At 39.9% G+C, this 17,933-nt stretch overlaps 1 protein-coding gene across 1 annotated transcript in view; it reads right to left on the minus strand.

The window, feature by feature from the left end:
- Positions 1-6,206: 6,206 nt before the first annotated feature.
- Positions 6,207-17,933, minus strand: part of LOC124794739 (ribosome quality control complex subunit NEMF) — an 84,549-nt gene continuing 72,822 nt past the window's right edge. The window contains exons 13-17 of the mRNA XM_047258346.1: positions 8,982-9,204; positions 8,786-8,901; positions 8,445-8,587; positions 8,008-8,348; positions 6,207-6,631 (exon numbers count right to left, since the gene is read on the minus strand). Coding sequence (XP_047114302.1) covers positions 6,433-6,631; positions 8,008-8,348; positions 8,445-8,587; positions 8,786-8,901; positions 8,982-9,204 — 1,022 coding nt within the window. The 3' untranslated portion in view covers positions 6,207-6,432. The remainder of the gene's footprint in view (positions 6,632-8,007; positions 8,349-8,444; positions 8,588-8,785; positions 8,902-8,981; positions 9,205-17,933) is intronic.

Here is a 17,933-nt window from a genome sequence, read left to right on the forward strand (position 1 = left end):
AAATCTTTTAACTCTAACATCTGTGACTTGAAAGTCCTGACCAATCGTTCAGTGGCACCGTTTGACTGTGGCAAAAAGGGCGCGGACGTCAGATGTTGAATACCATTGGCTTTGCAGAATGACTGAAATTCTGCGGACATCAATTGTGGGCCATTGTCGGAAACAATAGTCTGTGGAAGACCTTCAATGCAAAAAATAGCAGATAACGCTTGGATGGTGGCAGATGACGTCGTGGAAGACATCCGGACGACAAAAGGAAAATTACTGAAGGAATCAACCACAACCAACCATCGAGCATTCCAGAATGGACCAGCAAAATCGATGTGTAAGCGTTGCCAAGGGGAAGTGGCTTTTGGCCATGCAAAGAATTTCCGCGGCGGTGCTGATTGTTGTTCGGCACACACCTTGCAAGAAGAGCACATATTCGTAATCGCAGCATCGATTCCGAACCAAGTACAGTGCTGACGAGCAAGTTATTTTGTTCTCACTATATCCCAATGTCCTAGGTGGAGAAGCTGTAAGACAGAGGACTGTAACGAACATGGGACCACAACCCTGGACTGATCATTATCAGAACGCAACAGCAAAACACCACGTCGAACAAAAAGTCTCTCCTTGTGAGCAAAAAATCGGCGAACCAACAGATCCCCGATCCATGACTTTGACAAGGGCCATTGCGTAGCAACAAAACGCAGAATGGTAGCAAGGACAGGGTCGGCAGCTGTGGCTGTAGCTACACGACGAAAATCAACCGGAAACGATTCGACCACGTCATCAGTTTCCACATCAATGAACATGCAAGCAAGTTCGGAGGAATCAAATGCCCTATCCTCAGCAACAGGCAAACAGGACAACGCATCGGCGTTTCCGTGCATAGCAGTGGACCGATACAAGATATCGTAGCGGTACTGCGAGAGAAAAATAGACCAGTGAATGAATTTTTGCGCTGTACGTGGAGGTACAGGCTTGTTCGCATGAAAAAGCGATGTCAAAGGTTTGTGGTCTGTGATGATGGTAAAGTGACGACCATACAAGAAATCATGAAACTTTGTAACACCAAATACGAGAGCTAATGCTTCTTTCTCGATCTGTGAATAATTTCTTTGCGCAAACAAGAGCAATTTGGACGCAAAGGCAATAGGGCGATCCATCTTTGTGCGCAAGCACAGCACCGATCCCGAAATCCCATCCTCGTTGCCAAATGTTGTGGGTTGGCAGGAGAGCCAACACCCTTTTAGAGGAAGCCAAAAGGCACGCGCTTTAGCTGACGCAGCCTGGTGTGAGGTCTGGAACAGGTCAAGGAAATTAGACTTTAAAAAAAAAAAAAAAAAACGGACGAAGCTGGTGGAATACTTAACTTTAATCCATTAATGGTGAACGTCGGTCTGACGGTACTTGATAAACAAGATGAATAGCAACTGATAATGGCGCCTTGCTAGGTCGTAGCAAATGACGTAGCTGAAGGCTGTGCTAACTATCGTCTCGGCAAATGAGAGCGTATTTTTTCAGTGAACTATCGCTAGCAAAGCCGGTTGTACAACTGGGGCGAGTGCTAGGAAGTCTCTCTAGACCTGCCGTGTGGCGGCGCTCGGTCTGCAATCACTGATAGTGGCAACACGTGGGTCCGATGTATACTAACGGACCACGGCCGATTTAAAGGCTACCACCTAGCAAGTGTGGTGTCTGGCGGTGACACCACACTGCCAATAGAGGTGATGAGTGTTTCTGTGATGCTCTCAAGCTTATGAGCAATACTCAAGAACTGGTTGAATGAGTGAACCACATTACCTTTGGATTCACCATTGCACTTCAGTCTAGCATGTCTTTCCACCTTTTTTGTTTGTTGTTGTTGTTGTCTTCAGTCTTGAGACTGGTTTGATGCAGCTCTCCATGCTACTCTATCCTGTGCAAGCTTCTTCATCTCCCAGTACTTACTGCAACCTACATCCTTTTGAATCTGCTTAGTGTATTCATCTCTTCGTCTCCCTCTACGATTTTTACCCTCCACGCTGCCTCCAATGCTAAATTTGTGATCCCTTGATGCCTCAGAACGTGTCCTACCAACCGGTCCCTTCTTCTTGTCAAGTTGTGCCACAAACTCCTCTTCTCCCCAATTCTATTCAATACCTCCTCATTAGTTACGTGATCTACCCATCTAATCTTCAGCATTCTTCTGTAGCACCACATTTCAAAAGCTTCTATTCTCTTCTTGTCCAAACTATTTATCATCCATGTTTCACTTCCATACATGGCTACACTCCATACAAATACTTTCACAAACGACTTCCTGACACTTAAATCTATTCTCGATGTTAACAAATTTCTCTTCTTCAGAAACGCTTTCCTTGCCATTGCCAGTCTACATTTGATATCATCTCTACTTTGAGCATCATCAGTTATTTTGCTCCCCAAATAGCAAAACTCCTTTACTACTTTAAGTGTCTCATTTCCTAATCTAATTCCCTCAGCATCACCTGACTTAATTCGACTACATTCCATTATCCTCGTTTTGCTTTTGTTGATGTTCATCTTATATCCCCCTTTCAAGACACTGTCCATTCCGTTCAACTGCTCTTCCAAGTTCTTTGCTGTCTCTGACAGAATTACAATGTCATCGGCGAACCTCAAAGTTTTTATTTCTTCTCCATGGATTTTAATACCTACTCCGAATTTTTCTTTTGTTTTCTTTACTGCTTGCTCAATATACAGATTGAACAACATCAGGGAGAGGCTACAACCCTGTCTTACTCCCTTCCCAACCACTGCTTCCCTTTCATGTCCCTCGACTCTTATAACTGCCATCTGCTTTCTGTAAAAATTGTAAATAGCCTTTCGCTCCCTGTATTTTACCCCTGCCACCTTTAGAATTTGAAAGAGAGTATTCCAGTCAACATTGTCAAAAGCTTTCTGTAAGTCTACAAATGCTAGAAATGTAGGTTTGCCTTTCCTTAAACTATTTTCTAAGATAAGTCGTAGGGTCAGTATTGCCTCACGTGTTCCAACATTTCTGCGGAATCCAAACTGATCTTCGCCGAGGTCGGCTTCTACCAGTTTTTCCATTCGTCTGTAAAGAATATGCGTTAGTATTTTGCAGCTGTGACTTATTAAACTGATAGTTCGGTAATTTTCACATCTGTCAACACCTGCTTTCTTTGGGATTGGAATTATTATATTCTTCTTGAAGTCTGAGGGTATTTCGCCTGTCTCATACATCTTGCTCACCAGATGGTAGAGTTTTGTCAGGACTGGCTCTCCCAAGGCCGTCAGTAGTTCCAATGGAATGTTGTCTACTCCTGGGGCCTTGTTTCGATTCAGGTCTTTCAGTGCTCTGTCAAACTCTTCACGCAGTATCGTATCTCCCATTTCATCTTCATCTACATCCTCTTCCATTTCCATAATATTGTCCTCAAGTACATTGCCCTTGTATAGACCCTCTATATACTTCTTCCACCTTTCTGCTTTCCCTTCTTTGCTTAGAAGTGGGTTTCCATCTGAGCTTTTGATATTCATACAAGTGGCTCTCTTTGGTGCACTTTAAATCAAATCAGATTATTTTCAGTGATTGAATCAAACAATGATGGATCATTATTACTATTTACATTAGTTCATTTTGAAGATCAGCTCCCAGTCCTTGCACCAAGTGCTGCATCTCTGCAGGTTTTCTTGCCTTCTGCAAAAAATTCCTTGTGTTGGCAACCTTCAGTATGAGAGCACCACACAAATACAACCTCTTACAGCTTGCTATATCATCCACCATGTCACTTATTATGCTGAGCAGAGTAACTGCCCTATAATACTTTCTTGGGGTGTGGTCAAAGCTGCGCTGGATCTCACGGATAGAGACTCAAGTTGCACAAGGTCACTGTTTATGGAATCTGTGTTGACTTCTGCAAAATGTTATGTCAGAGTAGGCGAATGAATAACAGCACTTCCCCTGCTGTGCGATGGCCATGTACCACTAACACTGTCACTCCCTGCGTAGCTACATGCTGTGCTATATTCCATGCCCTAGCTGCCAGTTGTAGTTATTGTAAGGTTTACCTGAGTGACACTATTTTTTAGTCAACACAAAATTAATCACTGTAGCTTTAAAAAAGCATCAAATTTTCTAAATCTGTTATTACACATTTTGGCAGGCTGGTGTCTATAAACTTCTCAATATAGAAGTGTTTATTTTTTCCCTTCAGGGAGATCACATTGTCAAAAGGATTTCAAGAGCAGTGTAGTTTTCAAGAACAAGACGAAACATTAATTTATTCAAAATTTCAGTATACCGAGATTCTCTCTCTTATGTATTTCATTTTTATAGGTATTGCATCTTTAGCTTACTTCAGATCTTATTATGCCAATCCCGAGGGAAGGTGTGATAAATTAGCGTTGGCACGTACCAAGCAATGGGATTTGCAGAAATTGTGATGAAAGAAAAATCACCCTTCTGGCTGTCTTGATTAGCCGTTTTAAATTTTCTTGAGGAATACACTAGTGTGGTATAGAAAAACGATGGGAAGGTGACTGGAGTATAACAGATGAATGAGTAAAATCTTGCTGTTAAAATTGACTAAATAGGATCACTACTCTAATGGATGAAATATACAACTGGCAATAACTCTCTCTACAATGTACTTTGTACTTGTATGTACTATCACATCCAAGCACAGAGACAGTGACAATCCCTTGCTATTCTATCACCTTACAAAATCAATGTACTACAAATACCATGTCGGTAACACAATTTTGAAATAATGTACAGAGCCTCAATAGGATTGTGACTTGTTTTGACGGATTCAGTGATGCAAGAATATTTAAGGAAATAATTATAAATTTCTGTTCTACTGTGTGTCCTTGGTGTACTTCTTCCCGTTGTTTGTCCAGTAATTTGTCTCTGAAAATGATGGCTGCATGACCTTTTCTAATTCTATGAAGATTGCTTTTCGGCTTTTTAGTCAAACCGAATAGACTAGGGTGATTTGTTGCTGAAATGGACAGAAAAACCCTGTATTAATGGGCTCCTGTGTATTTCATGAAAGACTGTTTGATTTAGAAACAAATTATAAATTGATGTTGCTACCTCCTCCTATTAATTATGTTACCATGGAGGAGAAAATAAAGCTGGGCCTCTGTAACTACAAGTGCCCACAACCAGTACTATCTTGGGTGCAGTAACATCCCTAGTTACTTTTACTATATCCTACTGGTACTCTCTCTGCTACTGAAGCACAGCAATCCAAGTGCTTTTCAATATTGTACTCATTTCAAGCTATGGCTTTGAACTTGATTCCACTTTGTGTGTGTATAGCCACTCCTCTTTTCCTTATATTATGTCTACAATAATGTAATACTAACTTGGATACACACAGGTGCAGCTGTCCAATTTCTGTGTCCTATAATTTATCTTATGCTACGGGTAACACATCTGTAGAATTACCTTTCGATTTTTTAATTTCTTGTAGTTATACGAGAAGATCATCTTTCTCATTTAACAGGTTACTCATCTTCTGATGAAAAAGTCACAAGCATTTTGATTTTTTCACCCTGTGTAGCTGCCCAATCTGCTGTTTTCTGTTCCTCCACTCATTATTGCAACTATGTATATGGTGCTTTGGCAGCTGTCTCTAGGAGACATTTACCTTAAGAAGGGGATAATGGAAATATTGAAAATCACAGGGATTAAATAGACAATGCTCTGGCTACCCTGAATTCTTCATGCAGGTAACCTCTTACATGGAATATTCAGGGGTAGACCCTACCATGTGAGGGGTGACGCATTGTAACGACCCCCGTCTTGTTGAGTGGCTCTTTAAGCTCTATACTTAAATGTTTGACATAACACTTCATTCATATCTTGTTTCTTTCTGAAAGAGTGGCACAATCTCTGCAATAGTGTGTGAGAATTTTCAGGTATGTGCCTTATTACATATTTTACTGTGTAGATAAGGTTGCAGTCAGGACTGCTTCCCCACCAACAGGGCATAAAGTCACATGCCCACTGCTCAGTGGTAAAGCACTGTCAGACAATTTAAGTCATTAGTCTTTTGGGGTAGCTAACTTTTCTTACGCTCCGTTTCTACCATTTAGCTGGTATCAAGTAAGTGGGGGAAGTAATGTTGTTCTTGCTTGGTGTTTCAAATTTATTATCTGTACAGCAAAGGGCTTTGTCATAGTGCTTGAAATATTACTATGTAAGAAAAACAACAGTGAAACACACATTAGAAAAAAAATCTTTATTTTCATTATGAAGCACAGCATATATATATATAAGCTCAAGTTTTCCAAAACTTATACCCGATGAAAGACATTATTCCTCTCCAACAGTACGCACAACAATTTTAGTGTCATAATCTCATTTTCCTTGTACAATTCTAACATGTAAAATCAGAATTTTCTCCTATATGATCGTGTACAATGTACATACAGAAAAGAGTTCACAAAATATCATTTACGCAGTTTTTGCAACTGTGGTGCCGAAATCTTAACTTTTCCTGGTATGTTCCTGGACAGGTCTTCATCCTTAACACTTTTTATTAAGTCCTTCTCTCTTGCAGTTGTGGTATGATCTTTGAGAAACACGTTGAGCGCAGTTTTGGCAGCCTTTCCTCTCTTGCCTGTTCCTGGTGTTATTTTTACTTTGAACCTGCAAATATAGTTAAGATGAAAAATTGGTCAGTAAAATTACACTGTTTTATTTATAGTCTTATCTGTCTCACTGTAATGCATAAATTATGGAAAATTACACAAGGCACTGAAAATACTGTTGGGGTACAAGCCCCAGCTCTACTGGAACTACATAACAAAATATCCTGAGGTCTTATCGTGTTCTAGACTTGATCAGATGGCTATTCTGAGAAGAAAATTCACTGTGCATTTCAATTCAAAAGTATCAAACATTGTAGGCATTCACATAACATGGAAAACTCAACTAGAATAGCCTTCCTGCTTTGTATTTGTGTGTGTTTGTGTGTGTGTGTGTGTGTGTGTGTGTGTGTGTGTGTGTGTGTGTGTTTTTCTCCAAGAAATGCAGAATTAAATGTGTCTCCTGTTACCAAATTCTGTAAAAGACAATCTTGCAATCTTGGACTAAGGGGGGCCACTAGTATATAAGACACTTTGTCAGAATGGGGAATCAAGCACTGGCCAAACATGTTATACCTTTTAAGAAGAATGCTAGGAATAATGACAACATGCCAGACTAGATCAGCCACAAAAAAATCTGCTTTTGCCAACCCTTGCTTCGATACAGAGTAGAGTATGAATTCTTAGATATCAAGATCCTTTAGCATTAATTAAAGAAGCAGTTGAAATACATGTAGAGAACAAAGTAATCAACAGGGATACACAGTATCAGTGTTGGCAGTGTTATGACAACAGGTTGCTTAACAGCAGCCACAGCCATGTTCATAGTACTTGTCTTTAACCACGTAACGTGTCTGGCCAATGTAAAATCTGCTATTCTCACAAGGCCTCTTATATACCACAAGTTGAGCCTTTATATTTCCAAATTTTCAACATTCATGCATTAGAAAAAAGGGATAAGAAACAAAGGAAGTACATCTGTTGAAGAGAGAGAAAAGCTACTATAAACTTTGGACCTGGAGACACAAAAAGTTCAATAAGTAGTCATACAGAAAGGGTGAAGAAATTTTAAAATTTATGTTCCCTCAGTGTTGTGTACGAGGTCTCTCACCATTCAAGTCATCTATATATATTAAAGTTCCTTAACTCTAAAAACAGAGATTGGCTCCAACACGCTTTTGGCTCACACTACCTTCTCAAACTTAAAAACACATTAATCACTCCCCTCTTTGTTTCCCCATGCTATTTTTCTGTTTCATATCTAGCCCCTACTTTTTATGCAGGGTGAAAGATACAGGTTCAACTGTGTTTCTTTAAGTTACAAGCCTGTAGTACTGTTCTGTTTTGGTAGCTTATAAGAAGTTCTCCTCTATTGAAAATATTTTTAATATTAATTTTTTATTTTAATTTTGAATAAAATGCTTAATAGATACTGACTTGTAGTTAAGTAGTGTAGTGTATGGCGCTACAACAGGTACTGCAAATAATAGTTCATCTTCTGGAAGGGGGCAACCAGTGAGAGAATCCAACATGTCCACTTCAGCTGCCGCCGTCACTTCCACTTCTTCCGCTGCACCTCCACCTCCACCATCAGATTCATCCCCACCATGCTCCTGATTGCTAGGCTTTGGTGCCGGGCGCGGCCGACTCTTCTGTTCGGCTTGCTGCCGTTCAGCAGAAGCTACAACTCCATTAGTGCCTTTACTTTTCTGATTCTTTCCTTTAGCATCCTTTGCAGATTTTTTACCCTTTTTGCTGTCCTTTGGAGAGCCCGCTGACTGAAAAAATATTCAGAGAATTCAAGTGCAGAATGTGTGTAAAAGATACATCACTGTAAATCACTAATGTAATTCTGGAAGTAGGATAATACTTACTTGCAAAATTTCCATACGTAGCTTTCTTTCTTCTTCATCTTGATCCTTATACTTTTCTTTAATTTTCTTCAGTTTTGCTCTCTGTCCTCGTTTCAACTGTTGCTGAGACTTGTTACCAGATTTTGAGTCAGAATCTTCAGCAACTACACAATAATGATTATTACTTCAACATTACATGGATCAAATGCAACTAACTTGTGACAAAAATTATAGAGATTAATGATAACTATTGATACTGCACTTTACATAATAATACTACTTTATTTTCATAGGGATGAGCCATACCATCTTAGTAGTTGTACAAAAGAAAGAACAGTTGCATTTTTTAGTTTTTGCTTTACCTTCATTTTTCTGTTGTGTTGGTTTCTGCTTTCTGTTTTGATGCCTGCTAGCCATTTTCTGATCATCCGTATCATTTACACCATTCTGAGGTTTATTTACTACATGAAGATTCAATCTGAAATAGTGATTAAAGTAATTAAAGTCAACTTTGCTGATAACTATGATATTTTCATCGTGTTAATCCCTTTTGCTTGCCTGTTAAGACTGTGCTCAATTTTGAGTTCCACATCAGGAAACATTGGTTGCCCCTCTGCATTATCTTCCTCATTTGGTGCATCACTATCATTCATATCTCCTTTGGCTGCTTCAACAGCTTCAATCTCTTTTGTGCTTTCATCAGCCTGTAGGTCTTCTGCATCTTCATTGTTTTCCTGGGAAACTGCTTCATCATGTTTCTCATGAGAATTGTCTCCATCTCCTAAAATAACACTCAACATGCAGAAATCACAAAGAGAAAAAAAAAAGACCACTAAAATCTTGATGAGAAAAAAAATTCTACTTATGGAGTGGAGAACAGATATGCTTCCATCAATAACACAAAAGAGAGAGAGAGAGAGAGATAGAGAGAGAGAGAGAGAGAGAGAGAGAGAGAGAGATTGGGGGGAGGGGGAATTCCGACTTTCAGAACTAGGGAGTCCTTCATTTGACTAAAGACAGGAGAGAGTTGGAGGGGGGAAAACAAGGATAACCAAGAATGTTCTGAAGATGCAAAGTCATACTTCTGAATGAAATGAATCCCACAAGATACCGTGGGGAACTTTTGTTTAGTCTGGAAGTAGGAAATGAGGTACTGACAGAAGTAAAGATGTGGCATGGGGACATCAACCATGCTCACATAGCTGTCAGTTGAGCAATTGCCTGCAAAAGACAAAGTTCCCGGGTTCAAGTTCTGGTCCAACACATAATTTTATTCTGCCAGGAAGTTTCAAATGAATACAATGTTAATGTATGAAAGATTAGGGTTTAATGCCCCATCAACAATGAAGACATTTGAGTATGAGCTCATATTCAGATTGGGGAAGGTAATAGGCAGTTGCTGCTTCAAAGGAAACATCCTGGCACTGGCTTTAGGTGATCTAGGTAAACCTAAATCTAGACGGCCAGACAGGGCTTTGGACGCCACTCCTATTGAACACAAGTATAGTGTAATGTGGAGGGGGGAAAAACACTGAGCTTGATAGCAAGTGATAATCTATAGAGGAGTGTCATTAAATCATACAATGGAAAATCCAGGAAGGAATGTAACAATATTATGAAAAAGAAGGTTGCTACACATCACATAGTGGAGATACTGAGTTACAGATAGGACAACAAAAAAACTGTCACAAATAAAGCTTTTGGCCATTAAGGCCTTCGTCAACAATAGACCACACTCACACACACAAACACACACACAGAGACTGCAGTCGCAGGCAACTGAAACCAGTGGTGATTTCAGTTGCCTGAGACTGCAGTCTCGTGTGTGTGTGTGTGTGTGTGTGTGTGTGTGTGTGTGTGTGTGTGTGTGTGTGTGTATATATATCGTCTACTGTTGGCGAAGGCCTCATTGTGAAAGTCTTTTCGTTGTGCCTATCTGCAACTCAGCGTCACCACTATATGTAGAGCATCATTAAATACAGTGAGAGAGAGAAACTTATAAATACACCATTCATATTTCTATAATTTCATATGTGAATTTCTTGGGCCAGAAGGCCACAGAAAACCCAGAGTGATATCCTATGACTTTAAACAAGCTTTGTCATTGTCAGAAATATGTCCGTCAACAAACAGCTGCCATGTGATGTTTTGAATGCACACATGTCCAGCACAGAAGACATGCATAATTCTTCGAAAATCTGTGTAAGTACTTCAATCAATACCTTCAACATTTTCACTAGTGTAAATAAAGTAATACATCCATAGATTGGTACATATTTATAGTTCACATAATGCCATCATGTAGGTGCACATGAAATACACAAGTACTGAGTGTATCTTTTCTGACAGAGTTATTCTAACATCTCAGCCACACACAGGGCTTTTACTGATCCTCGGACTTGTTGATAATACACTATGCCAATAGAGCACTTGCCCACAAAAGGCAAAGGTCCTGAGTCCGAGTCTCACTCCGGCACACAGTTTTAATTTGGCAGGAAGTTTTATATCAGCACACATTCTGCTGCAGGGTGAAAGTTAATTCTGGAAACATCCCCCAGGCTGTGGCTAAGCCATGTCTCCGCACTAACCTTCCTTCCAGGACTGCTAGTTCTGCAAGATCCACAGGAGAGCTCCTGGGAAGATAGGAGACGAGGTACTGGCAGAAATAAAGCTGTGTACTTTGGTAGATCACTCCATGAAAGGAAAGGTCCTGAGTTCAAGTCTTGGTCCAGCACACAGTTTTAATCTGCCAGGAAGTTTCATATGAGTGCATATTCCACGGCAGAGTGAAAATTCATTATCGAAACCTCTGCCAGGATGTGGCTAAGCCATGTCTCTGCACTATCCTTCCTTCCAGGAGTGCTAGTTCTGCAAGGTTTGCAGGAGAGCTTCTGTTTAGTCTGGCAGGTAGGAGATGAGATACTGGCAGAAGTAAAGCTGTGAGGATGGGTCGTAAATTGTGCTTCGGTAGCCCAGTTGGTTGAGCACTTGCCCGTGAAAGGCAAAGGTCCTGAATTTGAGTGTCGGTCCGGCACACAGTTTTAATCCGCCAGAAAGCTTCAACTGAAACTTCATCCATGAATGAGCTCAACGTATTCGAAATGAATGTGGGCACTGTAGATCATGTGACCAGTCAAGATGTACTACACCAAACAGCTGAACAATTTGAAGTCAGTCACAATCAATTGTAGTAAAGCACAGATTTTAGGAACTTTTTTTTTTTTAATGATTTGAAGCCAGTCACAATAAAATGCAGGAAATCAGGGGTTTCGGACACATTTTTTGGAAACGAGAGGTCCAATTTTAAAAAAATCACCATCAAAGAAAACTAAAAATGTGAATCTGGTCAGAGAAAAATATTTTGACAGCAGAATCCCCATGAGTGGCTCAATGGCCCAGATACTACCACACTGATTAGAATGGCCAAGAAGAGAGAAGACGTACTCCATGGTGGTCAGCAACTTCCAGTAAGGAGACAGCACTAAGAAAGGGAGTAGTACAGGAAAATCAAATGCATGTTAGAGTGTTAACCTACTTTTAAATAAACTTCTGGTTTCTTCTTGACTTTTCTTTCAGTATCATGGATCATTTTTAGAACAGACGTAAGTAGTCAATTTATATTACAGCAAATTATAATTTCATATGATTGTAAATGTGGTTGTTTGATTTGGCCTTGATTTTTACAAAGAAAACTGCCACCACTTTCACATTTTATGTTAAATGATCTGAAAATTCAAATCAGTTGAGAGAGAATTGTATGTTTTGAAAGTTTGTTGGAAACCAGTGAATGGTTCTGCATATACTGTATAAGACTATCAACTTAAACAGTTTGTGTGCTGTTTTAAATTGTTCAGTTTAAAATTCAATTTTTGTCCAACATAGGTGACACATCCCTTTGCATGCAGTTGAAATCTCTGTTAGCTCCATGATTAATATGGTTCATGATGAACACTTGTTTAAATAAACTAAAGACAGTAAAACAGCATTTAGATCACTTCTGGACAAATGAAAACATGGGGAAAGGGAAAGGTATTTCATTTGTAAGTTACTGGATGCCTGCACATTACAATAATTGGATTAGCTTCTTGAGGAATTAAGGAAATAGATGGCTACACAGGAGTGTATTTTAATGATGGGCCATTGATGCTTCCACTGTATTCTGCAAAACCCACAGGCCACGCCTGTGTATTAGCGGAGACATGACCTTCAGACTGTTACTTGCAGTTCTTGAAACCAGTAATCCCACCTCCCCAACTGGGCACATATGAACAGATTTCTGTGATATGCTATGTTCAGAGACTCCAAGAGCTTTCCCATTGTTCTCACCTGACAGAAGATTTTAACTGCGTCAATTATTGTGAAGTACTGTACTAATGACCATACTTAAAAATTTGTGAAATTGTACCAAAAAAGATCTTTTTTGTGGACACTGATCCAGGAATATTAATGACAGTGAAATTTGGTTTCGCACGATAGAGCGGATCAGGTTATGGTTGTGGAGGGGGCCGTAATCAGTTACTGTTAGTGGCACAAAACACACGAACTTTTATTTTCCTAAGAACCATTTAATTACACATTACCTTAAAAGGATCAAATTAAAACAATACGCCTGAAGGCCTAGTTAAGAAAACTTGGGATACCTCCTCGGCTGAAGGCCCAAAACCACACCAAAAACAAGAACGGCTGAAGGCCTGAACACAAATTATAAAAAAATTGCTTAGCTGAAGACCTTATTTTTAAAAAAAATATTTCATGTAAATACTCAGCTGAAGGCCACACAAAAAACATTGAACAACTCAGGGGTTTAGGGCCTGGATAACAAGAATTTCAGATGGAACAAACTTTCAAAATTTTAGTTATAAAACAAATCAATCTTCAAATTTTTAATTTAAGTTGGCTGAAGGCCTCGCACAGTACCTCAAACTAAAAGGATAATCACAATCTAAAATCAACAGAACAGTGGTGCTCAGAAGTGTTCTGAGGGTCGGCCTGAGGAGGTAGCTCTAGCGTAAGATGGAGTGAGACAGGCAGCCAAGAGTAAGGTTAAATAGTCGGATGGCAACCCGACCCAGGGACGGCTGAAGGACCGACAATGGAAAATATGAGCCAAGGATGAAGATAACAGCAGCATTACGTCTTCCAAATTGGCGTCTAAGAACAGCCTAGGCACAAAACCACTGTTAAGAAAAAAATGAAAAACAACTAAAAGGCTGTCAAACTACACGCCGTGCTGGACAGCATTAACACGGCGAGGAAAAACACACTGCCAGAAAACTACGCTAATGACCAAGGCAGGTAACTGGGGCGTTAACGGCCACAAGGCAGAAAATACCGCTGGTGCACTTCATTGGTAAGTAACAACCAATTTAATAGTTAAAGACCATACAGGAAGACGGCTGCAAAATTTGGCCAACTTCAACACACCATACGTTGCTGCTAGCCGGAACATCCCAGAAAGCAACAACCGACAATGAATGAAGAGATGTCACAGTAGTTGAGGTTTTATAACATGTTAACTGATCACTCAACTTCAGTGTCCAGGTTCGGTGGGCAACGAACTTTGTAGCTCTCGCAGCTGGCGCCTCACAATCCGACCGCGCATGCATGCTGCCAGCAGTCGCGGCCTGACCTCGCACTGCGGAGACTTCCTCACTGCTGTGTCACAACCGACCGACTGCCACACACACCACCACACGGAAATATAGTGGTCACACTGAAGATGGTACCGCAGTACTAGTATCGATAAGTGCTGCTGCTGCCACTGATGGAGGCAAATCAGTAACTCGTTATGGTAGTAACTCAGGGAGAAATAAGACATCAATCGATTGTAACAAAATGCCATAGAACAAACGGCATCAATGCAAGCCGGGCATGGCTCAGACAGTAAAAAAAATGAGGGCAACTAACAGATGGTTTAAATATTTCTATACAATATTCCAACTGCGAACAAAAGAAAACTACAAACATGTGTAACAAAACTACAAAATTTGAGATCAAGCTTCAGAAAAGTGCATACCTTCGAAGAAGTGGAGAAAAGGAGGACGAAATGTACAAAGCAACACTATGGCGGGTAATAATCAAATGTTACTTGTACTACTTTTACTACTGTCTTAAGTTTAACTATGTTAGGTCTATTATTTTACAAGTCTTACAAGTTGTTATTTTAGGACCAAGAATAACCTCTCCCTAGCACATCAAACCTTCACAATACAAAGACAACAGCTGGTGTGGAGAAAACAATGAGGGATTTGATGTTGATGTTTATCAACCATTTCCAACAGAGAAAATGAAGAAGGAAAGAAACAAAAGCAGACAGAAAACCATACGCAAGCAATGAAAATGCACTACAGTAAAATAATGGCTAAAAATGCCGCTCTGTACAATGAATTTTCATTGAGATACAGTCACAACTTGTGAAATCAATTGCCTGTTGCCTCTGGCCTGTAGAACATGCACTGCAATCCTGTGACTGCAGACAAATCGCAGATATCTGCCAATTTACCCAACATACCAAAGGACTTGTCATCTGGCCAGAGCTGAGAGACTAGATCTGACTGCCCGGTTTGCATGTTAGTGGAAAACAACAGCCCTGAGATTGTCATTAATCAAAAATATCTGTGGAACTGGCAAGTAGTTCTGGCTTGTTGCAGAAATTTGCTGAGTGTGGCCAACTAATCTTTAATTCTATTACTTGGATTATAACTACAGAAAACTGTTCATTTGATATGACAAAGGAAATTCAATGAATATCTGAGACTTACTCTTCTGCCAAAATTGTCACCAAATATTTTAAATGTATGGGGACTTGAATCATTTTTCTCAGCTGTAACTCTAGCTTGTTAAACAATTCATGCAAAAGCTAGCAAAGCTTTCATACTTTTAAACAAGGTTTCTTATGCAGTCACCAGGAACTAGATCATTCAATGTTTTTATCAAGCATCTGATGTTCACCAATAACCAATAACATCAAATAGCTGATATCACAAAAAAGCTATATAATTTTAAGCAAATGATTCACATGGATCTTACAGTTCATGAATAATTTAGCGAAATATAAACAAAACTGAGGAGAGATTATCATTTACTTGAAGCTGTTTCCACACCTGCTGGTGAGTATGTTTGCTTGTACATGCGGTCAAGTTGTAAGATGCCCCTTCTCTGCAGATAAGATTCATTTTACTTTATTTCCAGTTTTGCTATTTCACATATGTGAAGTGAATGTATCAGCACTGCAGTACGTACAGAATAAGGAGCGAGTGGTAGATTCCCGTGCTGGCTAGCAGAGGCAGTTGACCATCTGCCGCTTTCAGACAGTGGAATAAGATGTCAATGCTGAAATCGTTCATGTCAGCAAAGAGATGCGTAGGGAGAGTACTTTTATTCTGATGAGAATTAAGTAATTGTTATTAATAAATATTTGCTAACAAAAGTTTTCTTTTGCCACTCAGACATTATGAGTAGTCTACGGGTCATAAAAATTATCTTTCAGTAATTTTACAATACCAGGAAATGTTGATATTATTAAATAAATGAATCGGTTTGGCATAACTGAAGATATACGATCTTATAAGAACTATACCAATTGTACACTCAAATTACAAGCTGGGCACCATAGTCGAGTGATCTAGTCATACGGTAGGCCGTGCTCTCTTACTGTTAATAGTTAGCCTATTACCAGTTCAAACAAGCTCATTTTAGTGTGTTTCTTAAATAAACGCAGCTTAATGGCATCCCATGAAAAATTATTTGCACAAAAAACTTCTTTCCACTTCATTGAGTAAAACATAGACAGTAATATTGCACTTTCAGAATCTGATGGTCCTGCTATGGCTGTGCAGGAAGACTTAAAACTACAAGAGCATCTCCCCCTACAGGAAGAAAGACCTCCTGCACGGCATTTCACTAAGTCAGTTCATGGACAGACTGGCTTAATTATTGTATAACTCGGGTGGGAAAGTGTTGCCAGTTATGCTATACACTCCTTATACCACAATCTACAGACTCAGCAGCTAAATGGAGACATTTCTGGAGATTTAGTATGAGTAGGGGGTTCTTGCAAAGTGTTGGAGGATGCATGTTTAAACTGGAAGAAGACAGACAGTGTAAGGGCTAGCAACATCAATGTGCAATTACATTTGCCTATACACCACACACTGATCAACTTCTGGTGAGTAGTTGCCACTCCTCAAGTTTGTTTATTGCATCAATCTTGGAATTTCCAAAGTTATAATTCTTTGGGAATTATTTCACTGTTCTTTAACAGAAGAACAAGCATGCTCAACCGTGCAGACTATAGAATTAAAAATTCTCATCATGCCAGGGTATCAGGAGTAACTTAACTGAATTACCTATGTTTGTCTAAAATTTTGATGGCTCAGATGTACATCCATGAGCAACTGAAAAGATAGATACGAATATAATAGAGGGAAACATTCCACGTGGGAAAAATATATCTAAAAAGATGATGTAACTTACCAAACGAAAGCGCTGGCACGTCGAAAGACACACAAACAGAACACAACCATACACACAAAATTCAAGCTTTCGGAACAAACTGTTGCCTCATCAGGAAAGAGGGAAGGAGAGGGAAAGACGAAAGGATGTGGGTTTTAAGGGAGAGGGTAAGGAGTCATTCCAATCCCGGGAGCGGAAAGACTTACCTTAGGGGGAAAAAAGGACAGGTATACACCCGCGCACTCACACATATCCACCCGCACATATACAGACACAAGCAGGCATTGTTAATCCTTTTTTCCCCACTAAGGTAAGTCTTTCCGCTCCTGGGATTGGAATGACTCCTTACCCTCTCCCTTAAAGCCCACATGCTTTCGTCTCTCTCTCTCTCTCTCTCCTTCCCTCTTTCCTGATGAAGCAACCATTGGTTGCGAAAGCTTGAATTTTGTGTGTGTGTTTGCGTGTCTATCAACATACTAACGCTTTTGTTTGGTAAGTTACATCATCTTTTTAGATGTATTTTTCCCACATGAAAAGATAGATAGATAGATAGATAGAGAGAGAGAGAGAGAGAGAGAGAGAGAGAGAGAGAGAGAGGGTCCATTATAACTCCAGTGAACAGGGAAGTTTGCAAAGAAGCATAACTGGGCTGGGATGACTTCAAATCCTTGTGGCAGTAGTGTAGGGAGTAAACATCAGGACATCTGGCCATAGCCACTTTGAGGGAGTTCGGTCACTCGGGACACTCCATCTTTCTGAATGTGCAGTACCCCAGATTTATATCTCTGTTTGTCATGTATGACAGGCACAGAGATTAGTGTGGATGCAGGAGCACTGCCATTAAACACGCAAAGCATAGGTCATCTATAACAATGAGTCATGGTACATAATAATGGCAGGGTACAAGCACTTCAAAAATCAAATGAAACAATGTGTCTTCCACACTAACAGGCACTGTACTGGCAAATGGTTGAATTATTCTCACATGGAGAATGTTATGTGGGATTAACCCTCAAGCAGGCGCACTGATGTATAAAGTGTACCAACCACAAACAA

The sequence above is a fragment of the Schistocerca piceifrons genome, chromosome 1 (assembly GCF_021461385.2).
Source record: "Schistocerca piceifrons isolate TAMUIC-IGC-003096 chromosome 1, iqSchPice1.1, whole genome shotgun sequence".
In the NCBI taxonomy this organism is placed as follows: Eukaryota; Metazoa; Arthropoda; class Insecta; order Orthoptera; family Acrididae; genus Schistocerca; species Schistocerca piceifrons.